This window comes from Dasypus novemcinctus, chromosome 27 (genome assembly GCF_030445035.2).
Source record: "Dasypus novemcinctus isolate mDasNov1 chromosome 27, mDasNov1.1.hap2, whole genome shotgun sequence".
NCBI lineage: Eukaryota > Metazoa > Chordata > Mammalia > Cingulata > Dasypodidae > Dasypus > Dasypus novemcinctus.
The window spans coordinates 16,361,613-16,372,526 of record NC_080699.1 but is presented as its reverse complement, the minus strand read 5'-3'; the positions used below and the strand labels follow the sequence as shown (position 1 = coordinate 16,372,526).

Below are 10,914 nucleotides of genomic sequence, written 5' to 3'. Positions count from 1 at the left end.
GAGGTCTGCAGTTCAAACCCCAGGCCTCCTTGATCCGTGTGGAGCTGGCCCATGCACAGTGCTGATGCGCGCGAGGAGTGCCCTGCCACACAGGGGTGTCCCCCGTGTAGGGGAGCCCCACGCGCAAGGATTGCGCCCCGTAAGGAGAGCCACCCAGTGCAAAAGAAAGTGCAGCCTGCCCAAGAATGGCGCCGCACACACGGAGAGCTGACACAACAAGATGACGCAACAAAAAAGTAACACAGATTCCCGTGCCACTGACAACAACAGAAGCGGACAAAGAAGACGACGCAGCAAACAGACACAGAGAACAGACAACTGGGGTGGGGGAGGGGGGTGGGAAGGGAGAGAAATAAATAAATAAATAAATAAATAAATAAGTCTTTAAAAAAAAAACACAGGAAGATGGCATCCCGCAAGGAAGGCACCGGCTCTGCTACCTCCTCTTCCACCACCACCACCGGCGCAGCCGCGAAAGGCAAAGGCAAAGGCGGCTCCGGAGACTGGGCAGTGAAGCAAGTACAGATCGATGGCCTGGTGATATTAAAAATAATCAAACATTATCAAGAAGAAGGCCAAGGAACTGAAGTTGTCCAAGGAGTGCTTTTGGGCCTGGTTGTAGAAGATCGGCTTGAAATTACAAACTGCTTTCCTTTCCCCCAGCATACAGAGGATGATGCTGACTTTGATGAAGTTCAATATCAGATGGAAATGATGCGGAGCCTTCGCCATGTTAACACTGACCATCTCCACGTGGGCTGGTATCAGTCCACATACTATGGCTCCTTTGTCACCCGGGCACTCCTGGATTCTCAGTTCAGTTACCAGCATGCCATTGAAGAATCTGTTGTTCTCATTTACGATCCCATCAAAACTGCTCAAGGGTCTCTCTCACTGAAGGCATACAGATTGACTCCTAAACTGATGGAAGTTTGTAAAGAGAAGGATTTTTCTCCTGAAGCATTGAAAAAGGCAAATATCACCTTTGAGCACATGTTTGAAGAAGTGCCGATTGTAATTAAAAATTCACATCTGATCAACGTTCTAATGTGGGAGCTTGAGAAGAAGTCAGCTGTAGCAGATAAGCATGAGTTGCTCAGTCTTGCTAGCAGCAATCACTTGGGGAAGAACCTGCAGTTACTCATGGACAGAGTGGATGAAATGAGCCAGGATATAGTTAAATATAACACATACATGAGGAACACTAGTAAACAGCAGCAACAGAAACATCAGTATCAGCAGCGTCGCCAGCAGGAGAACATGCAGCGCCAGAGTCGAGGAGAGCCCCCACTCCCCGAAGAGGACCTGTCCAAACTCTTCAAACCACCCCAGCCCCCTGCCAGAATGGACTCACTGCTCATTGCAGGCCAGATTAACACTTACTGCCAGAACATTAAGGAGTTTACTGCACAAAACCTAGGCAAACTCTTCATGGCCCAGGCTCTTCAAGAATACAACAACTAAGATAAGTTTCCAAATAAGGAGTTAACATGGACTCGTGGACTCCTAAGACCACATTGGAGCAACTCTGAAAGGCTCAGAGGATTTCTTTGATGCCTTTGCCACCTTTGGTTATAAAGTTGTCTTCCTAACCAAAAATAAAGTAAATAAGAAAACCAAAAAAAAAAAAAAAAAAAAAAAAAAACCACAATTGTCCTGCTGGGGTTTTCTGAAAGAAAAATAAATAAATAAACATTTTTTTTTGATGGAATGTACCCTACAGAGTTGCTGGTAGGCAACACCTGGTGATAAAACTAGTTTTAGTCCAATAAGGACAGTTTATCAAAAAAGACAAGCATATCATACTAATCTGTTCCCCATTTTATAAGGACTGCCCCCACCATGTAAAATGGAAACTTAATGTTTGCCAATCAGAACATTTCCTCACTTGCTTCCACATTTGCCTAATTATAGAAAAGGAATTTTATTTGTTGTGGTCATGGTTGGCTAAGATTTGATAGATTTATAAGATTTTTAAGTGTTTTCCTAACAGATAAAACTTCATGAAGCTAGAATTTGGTTCTGTCTCTGTTAAAATGACAGTGTTCTTGGATTATTGGACTCCTCTTAGTAAGGTGTTGGAAAATATTTTTCTTAACTATTTGTATAATCTGCCTAGAAGGAAAATATTCTGTATCTTATCAGAATAATCTCCTTTGTAATGACCTTATCATTCTTTATTGTTTAAGAGAACAAGTCAGGAAACCAACTTGGCCCAGTGATTAGGGCGCCCATCTACCACATGGGAGGTCCGCGGTTCAAACCCCAGGCCTCCTTGACCCATGTGCAGCTGGCCCATGTGCAGTGCTGATGTGCGCAAGGAGTGCCCTGCCACGCAGGGGTGTCCCCTGTGTAGAGGAGCCCCATGCTCAAGGAGTGTGCCCTGTAAGGAGAGCCACCCAGTGCAAAAGAAAGTGTAGCCTGCCTAGGAATGGTGCCGCACACATGGAGAACTGACACAAGATGAAGCAACAAAAGAAAACACAGATTCCCATGCCACTGACAACAACAGAAGCGGACAAAGAAGATGCAGCAAAATAGACACAGAGAAGAGACAACTGGGGTGGGGGTGGGGAGAGGGGAGAGAAATAAATAAATCTTTAAAAAAAAAAAAGAGAACAAGTCTTTTCAATTTTGAAAGAACTAAGTTTTTTTTTTACTTTCATGTTAATGCCTATTTACTTTTAAAATCTTTCAATGTCTCATTGATTAAATAGGAATCCAAACATTGTTTTACAATGATCCATGATCCTATATAACAAAATGTTCAAATCTGACAACTTGTTGACATTCTGCCTGCTAGAAATCAAACCCTAAATGATGTCTTACTGATCTCAAACCATCTTTGGGATTTTCTAGAGAGCTCCTGGAAAATTACAATGGATTTGTTCTTTCACCTTGTAAAAAAAGAGGTGCTAGAAATAAGTTTATTTGATATTTTATGAGCTGGTATTTTATATTGTTAAATTAAAAAGGATTTTCTAATTGTCTGTTAATTTGTAAGGATAAAATGTTATTAATATACACATTTCAGAAATAGTATATAGTTACTAGAGATTTGTCAATGTCCTCACTGCTCATGAGATGTCCTAATACCGATCTTCCTGATTATTAAACATCATTAGTATTATTGGCCATATTTTCAGATATTTTTCAAATATTGTTTAATGGACTTGTTTTTGTTTCCTGGCTGCTCAAAGCAGATAGTATGAAATGGGTTGACTTAAACCATGAGAATTTATTAGCTTACAATTTGATTCCAGGAAAATGTGCAAATCAAGGCATTATCAAGGTGGTACTTTCAGGAAATGGATGTGACTCAACCAATTGGGCTCCCATCTACCATATAGGAGGTCCAGGGCTTGATGCCCAGGGCCTCCTGGTGAGGGCGAGTTGGCCCACATGGCGAGCTGGTCCACACAGCATGCCAGCCCACACTGGAATGCCACCCCATGCAGGAGTGTAAGAATGCCACCCAGCACAGGAAAGCCACCCTGTGCAGGAGTGCCGGCTGATGTTGAGAGCTGGCACAGCAAGATGATGCAACAAGAGACACAGAGGAGAGAAAATAAGAAGACGTAGCAGAACAGGGAGTTGAGGTGGCGCAAGAGAGTAATCGCCTCTCTCCCATTCCAGAAGGTCCCAGGATCAATTCCCAGAGCCACCTAATGAGAATACAAGCAGACATAGAAGAACACACAGCAAATGGACACAGAGAGCCAACAATGGGGAGGAATGGGGGAGGGAATAGATTTTTAAAAAGGTGGTGCTTTCTTCCCAAAGACTTGCTGCTGCCAATTATTGACTCCTCTGCCACATGGCAAGCAAGGCACAAGACAGCATCTACTGGTGTCTCCCTTCTCTTTTGGATTTTGTTGCTTTCAGCTTCTTGCTTCTCCTATAAAAGACTCAAGTAAGAGGATTAAGGTCTATGCTGATTGAGGTAGGTCCACACCTTAACTGAAGTAACTTAATCAAAAAGTTATACTTGTAATGGGTCCATACCCACAGGAATTGACTAATTTAAGAACTTATTTTTCTGGGTACTATGGCTTCAAACTACCACAGGACTCTTATCAGATTATTCATTTTTATAAAAGAGCAATAACCTTAACCATAACCATATAAGTCTTTCGTTATCCACAGACAATTTTTATTCTCGTGCTTCTCTAAAAACACTTGGAGTCAGCTACAGGCCAGGGTGTTTTGTAGTCAACAAAAAGGACTGTCTCAGAGACCCATGGGAAGGTCTATGCCAGGTACTCTGGGGCACAGTCTTTTAATGACATTGCTTAAATAACTTTGAGACCGTAACACTGGGCTGAGTCAAGATCACCAGAATTCTAATGCAAAAGCCAATGGATTCATGAATTTACTAATGCAAGATTGAATAGAACAGGGACTAATTACCTAGGACTGAATGAACTGAAAAGGAATGAGTATAGGTTTGTTTGGATTATTTCTGATGTTTTAATATTGTGTTTTCTAGAGACAGGCATATGCTGGAGATATTGTGGGGTCAGTTTTGGACCACCACAATAAAGTGAATATCACAATAAAGTGAGTCACACAAAGTTTTGTTGGTTTCCCAGTGCATATAAAAGTTATGTTTACACTATACTACAGTCTATTAATTATGTAATAGCATTAGGTCCTTAAAAATGTACATACCTTAATTAAAAAGTATTTTATTACTAAAAATAGCTAACTATCCTGTGAGCCTTCAGTGAATTGTAATCTTTCTGCTGGTGGAGGTGGAGGTACTACCTTTGATGTTGATGGCTGACTGACCATGGTAGTAGTTGCTGAAGTTTGGGGTGGCCTTGCAATTTCATAAAATAAGACCACAATGAAGTTTGCCATATTGATTGACCCTTCCTTTCAAGAAAGTTTACTCTGTTGCATGTGATGCTATCTGACAGCATTTTATCCACAATAGAACTTCTTTCAAAATGGGAGTCGATCCTCTCAAACTCTGCCACTGTTTTATCAGCTAAGTTTATGTAATATTCTAAATCTTTGGTTGTCATTTCAACAATGTTCACAGCATCTTCACCAGGAGTAGTTTCCATCTCAAGAAACCACTTTATTTGCTCATCCATAAAAAGCAACTCCTCATGAATTCAAGTTCTATCAGGAGATTGCAGCAATTCAGCCGCATCTTCAGGATTCAATTCTAATTCTACTTCTCTTTCTATTTCCACCATATCTGTAGTTATTTCTTCCACTGAAGTCTTGAACCCTTGAAGGTCAACCATAAGGGTTGGAACCAGCTTCTTCCAAACTCCTATTAATGTTGATATTTTGACCTCCTCCCACGTTCTTAAAGGTATCTTGAATGCTGAGTCCTTTCAAGAAGGTTTTCAATTGAGTTTGCCCGGATCCCTCAAATGAGTCACTGTCTATGGCAGCCAAAACCATGTGAAATGTGTTCCTTTTTTTTTTCTTTTCTCTTTTTCTCAAACTTTATTTCAAATTCAAAAAATAAAATAATAGACAAAAGGCAGTTCAATAAGTTATGAAAGCATTACTCCTAAAAAAGTTCTGTTGAGGCACTTTTATCTCATCTAGTCTTTTTTTTAAAAATTAATTTATTTATTTCTCTCCCCTTCCCTCCCCACCCTGGTTGTCTGTTCTCTATGTCTATTTGCTGCATCTTCTTTGTCCGCTTCTGTTGTTGTCAGTGGTATGGGAATCTGTGTTCTTTTTGTTGTGTCATCTTGTTGTGTCAGCTCTCCATGTGGGCGGTGCCATTCCTGGGCAGGCTGCACTTTCTTTCGCATGGGGTGGCTCTCCTTACAGGGTGCACTCCTTGCGCGTGGGGCTCCCCTACGTGGGGGACACTCCTGCGTGGCACGGCACTCCTTGCGGGCATCAGCACTGCGCATGGGCCAGCTCCACATGGGTCAAGGAGGCCCGGGGTTTGAACCGCGGACTTCCCATGTGGTAGACAGACGTCCTAACTGCTGGGCCAAGTCCACTTCCCCTCATCTAGTCTTAACAACAAACTCATTTGTTCCTCCAGTGTTCAGAAAGATACATAGATGAATACAGATTAGCTAAATGACATAATCAAGTTCTCCTTATTAATGAAGAAAATGAAGAAGGAAAAATGCTTAAGCATATTCGTATCTTACAAAACCAAACCCTATATTGTTTTTTTAACCTTTGGCATTAATATAGTACCTTCTTTGCTTTTGCTACAAAAACATTATATTGTTGTTAACTATAGTCTATAAATTACATTAATTATATTTTTCCCATGTCTCACCACATTCTTAGCACCTTGTAGTAGAAGAACATTCCTGTATTTATATTACTAACCACCGTTGTGGGAAACTGGCTTACCCGTTTGTTATTGTAAATGTTACACCTGTTAAATGTAGCCATTGTTAGATGTTGCAGTTGTTCCCTGTTATTGTAAATGATGTTGCAGTTCAGATAGCAAACAGCTGCTTGGTAGTTTCTAAATAAATGCGATGGGACAGCTAGGGTTGAGGCTCTCAGTTCCAGAAGCTGTGAGTCCCCTGGTCCTGGGTTTGTCTCACCTCTTGTGTCTCTACCTTTATTTCTGCGTTGCCTTCCCTTTGACCCAATCTATTGTGAGCTGAATGCAGCAAACCACAATCCTCCTCTACTGCCAAAATCATGAGATTTGAAAACCAAAATGACTCCCTGATCCATGGGCTGTAGAATGGATGTTGTATTAGCCAGCATGAAAACAACATTTGTCTTGTACATCTCCATCAGAGCTCTTGTGTGACCAGGTACATTGTCAATGAACAGTAATATTTTGAAAAGAATCTTTTTTTCTGAGCAGTAGGTCTCAACAGTGGGCTTAAAATATTCAGTCAACCATGTTATAAATATATGTGCTGTCATCCAGGCTTTGTTGTTCCATTTAGAAAGCACAGGAAAGTAGATTTAGCATCATTCTGAAGGACCCAGGATTTTCAGAATGGTAAGTGAGCATTGGCTTCAATTTAAAATCATCAGCTGCATTAGGTCCTAACAAGAGAGTCACCCTGTCCTTTGAAGCTTTGAAGCCAGGCATTGACGTCTCTCTAGTTATTAATGTCCTAGATGGCATCTTCTTCCAATATAAGGCTGTTTTGTCTACATTGAAAATCTGTTGTTCAATGTAGCCACACTAATCGATTATATTAGCTAGATCTTCTGGATAACTCGTAGCTTCTACATCAGAACATGCTGGTTCATCTGACACTTTTATGTCATAGAGATGACTTCTTTCCTTAAACCTCATGAACCAACCTCTCTGATCTTCAAACTTTTCTTCTTCACCTCTCTCAGCCCTCACTGAACTGAAGAAAGTTAGGGCTTTGCTCAGGATTAAGCTTTGGTTTAAGGGACTGCTGTGGCTGGTTTGATCTTCTCTCCAGACCACTAAAACTTTCTCCATATCATAAAAAAGACTGTTTCATATTTTTATCACTTGTGTGCTCAAGGGAGTAGCACTTTTAATTTCCTTCAAGACCTTCTTTGTATTCACAAGTTGGCTAACTGTTTGGCACAAGAGGCCTAGCTTTCTACCTGTCTTGGCTTTCAACATGCCTTTTTCACTAAGCTTAACCATTTCTAGCTTTTGATTTAAATGATAGACATGTGACTCTTGCCTTCATTTGAACTCTTAGAGGCCATTGTAGGGTCATGAACTGGTATAATTTCAATTTGTTGTGTCTCAGAGATTAGGGATGCCCAGGAAGAGAGAGAGATGGGAACAGCCTATCAGTGGAGCAGTCAGAGCACACACAACATTTATTGATTTAGTCTGCCTTCTTATATGGGCACAGTTCATGGCACCCCAAAACAATTACAGTGGTAACATCAAAGATCACAGATTACAGATCACCATGACAGATATAATAATAATGTAAAAGTTTAGAATATTGTAAGAATTGTCAAGATATGACACAGAGACATGGAGTACACGCTATTGGGGAAAAAATGGTGCTGATAGACTTGCTTGATGCAGAGTTGCCACAAACCTTCAATTTGTAAAAACCACAGTATCTGTGAAACTTTATAAAGCAAAGCACAATGAACCTAGATATGCCTGTATCCAGGTAAACCAATCAAGTCAGAACGTGAGGGATTTAGCAGAGGATGAAACCAGATTTAGGTCAACCAGAAAGATGAACTGGAGTGTCAATGCTGAGCATGAATCCCTGAAGATCAGGGAGGAAAAGGCTTTTCTTACTTAGAAGAACTGAGAAACCAAGCTGGGCCATAGGAGCCAGGAACTGTGTAAAGGGAAATCAGTTGAGTTCCATGATAGAACCGACAATCTGAGGGCTAATTCAAGAGAACAGACTCAGAGGCAAGCACCAGAAGAAAATAAAAACCTTTCCTGAGATTCTACCAGAGATCATTTTTTCCAAAATACGTCAGCTAGAAATCCGAGGAGCTCGGTCTAGCCTCCCCCCATGAGCCCAGACAGCTTGGAGGCCAAGAGAAAGAATTAGAGCTGTGAGCACTGTGGACGGCGCCAATCTAACCAGGCTGGGTAGACCTTGGCAGCGTTGGGGAGGAAATCCGAGTTTTATAAATCTATCCATTTCTATTTGCATTCTTTCTCTTCAGTTTTTTTTTTTTCAATTCCAACTAAATCCCAGCTGACCCAAGAGGAACATTTATTTCCCACATCTATGTCAGAATGAATAATGTTACAACTGCATGAAAGACAGTTCCATCCCTCTGCCCCATGGGATCTAAGACCCCTCCCAACTGGAAGCCGAATGGGCATCACCATCCCCAAATCCTCAAGATTGAGGAATGAACAAACAAAAGGGAGGAATGCAACTATGGACCAACGTAGACATCATTATTCTAGTAATGGGAGACCTTGTAACATTGATATAAAGACAGTGGTCGCCAGAGGTTTTAAGGGGAGGGAGAAGGAAGAATAGGTGTACCATGGGGCTTTTGGGGGACATTGGAATTGTTCTCCTTGATATTGCCATGATGTATACAGGCCATTATACATTTTGTCAAAACCTATAAAATTATATGGTGCAAAGTGTAAACCATTATGTAAACTCTATACCATGTTTAGTAGCAATGCTTCAATATTAATTCATCAATTGTAACAAATGTACCACACTAATGGAAGATGCTATTAATAGGGGAAAGTGTGAGAGGGGGAGGGGGCGGGATGTATAGGAGTTCTCTGTATTCCCCCCCACTCGTGACTCCCTTGTCTATTTGCTCATTGTTTTTTGGTTTGGGTTTTTTTTTTTGCTCATTGTCTGTTCATTGTTTTTGCTCATTGTCTGCTCGTTGTTAGTTTGTCTTCTTTAGGAGGTACCAGGAACCAAACTCAGGAGCTCCCATGTGGGAGGCAGGTGCTCAACTGTCTGAGCCACATCTGCTTCCAGAATCCCCTATATTTTTTTAAAGATTTATTTTTTATTTCTCTCCCCTTCTCCCCCCCCCCCCCCCGCCGCCCCAGTTGTCTGCTCTCTGTGTCCATTTGCTGTGTGTTCTTCTGTGTACACTTGTATTCTTGTCAGCAGCACTGGGAATCTGTGTCTCTTTTTGTTGCATCATCTTGCTGCGTAAGCTCTCCATGTGTGCAACACTACTCCTGGGCAGGCTGCACTTTTTCATGCTGGGCGGCTCTCCTTACACGGCTCACTTTTTGCATGTGGGGCTCCCCTACGTGGGGGACACCCCTGCATGGCATGGCACTCCTTGCACACATCAGCACAGCGCATGGGCCAGCTCATCACATGGGTCAGGAGGCCCTTGGTTTGAACCCTGGACCTTCCATGTGGTAGGTGGACACTCTATCTGTTGAGCCAAATCCACTTCCCTCCCCTGTATTTTTTATGTAACTTTTATGTAACCTAAAACTTCTTTTAAAATAAAGAATGAAGACAATCAGCAAGATGGCAGCAGAGTAAGGGGCTCCAAGAGACATCTTGTACTACAGGCCAGTTAGTAATCACCCAGAGCTATCTAAAGCAATATTAGGGGGTCTCAGAGACCAGAAGAGCATCCTGCAACATCCTTGAAGGAATGGATGGAGGAAACTGACCATCTACAGAGAAGATTTGTAAGTAGAGCACTCCACACCACAGAGGCCCATGCCCATCCTCCACTGGAGGGACACGCCACCTCAGGAGCTATTCCATGGCTGGAATTGGAAGCTCCATTTCCTAAAAACGGGGTAGGAGGAGATGGTTGGGCACCAATTTCAGCTACTGATTAGTACATTCAGCAGGCTAAAGTATAGTCTTAAGAACAGCTAAAATTTGAATCTGTCCTAGTCGGGAAGAGGCTGGTAACCACCATTTTAACTCCACCCAAGGCAGATGGGGAAGCAGCGTGAAGTGAAAATCACAGTGCTCATAGGGACTGGCTTCTTTCTATCCAGGTCAGATGGCAGCTCTAGCCTAAGCCCCAGCCCCATCTCCGGCAGGCAGGAAACTGGGGGTACCTGCAGCAGTCTCTCTGGGAAAATATAGGCTGCACTGTGGAGGCCGGTGATCATCCTACTCTGGTGGCACAAGCTGCCTCAGGAGCTATTCTGTGGTTTGAGTTGGAAACTCCATTTCCCGAAAACAGGGCTAGAAGAGATGGTTGGCCACTGACTTCAGCTACTGAATGTCAATTCAGCAGGCTAAAGTATAATCCTAAGAACAGGGTAAGTTTGAACCTGTCCAAGTAGGAAAGAGGCTGGTAACTGCCATTTTGACTCTGCCCCCAGCATGAGGGGAAGGCAGGCTGACTGAAAATCAGTGCTGTTATGCACCAGCTTCTTTCACCCAGATTGGCCCACACCCCTAGCCTAGGCTTCAGCCCCACCTCTGGCAGGGAGGAGGCTGGTACCAACCTCTCTGGCTAACTGCAGGTACATTTGGCTGGCACAGACTGAATAATCAGAAGTCTACT

General features: G+C 42.4%; 1 protein-coding gene across 1 annotated transcript; it reads left to right on the top strand.

Annotated features, from left to right (window-relative positions):
* The first annotated feature begins 405 nt into the window (after positions 1-405).
* LOC101434631 (eukaryotic translation initiation factor 3 subunit H) lies at positions 406-1,643 on the top strand. Its single transcript, XM_023585400.3, has one exon. It carries the CDS (start codon positions 406-408, stop codon positions 1,462-1,464), a length of 1,059 nt encoding a protein of 352 aa, XP_023441168.2. The 3' UTR covers positions 1,465-1,643.
* The last annotated feature ends 9,271 nt before the right edge of the window (positions 1,644-10,914 follow it).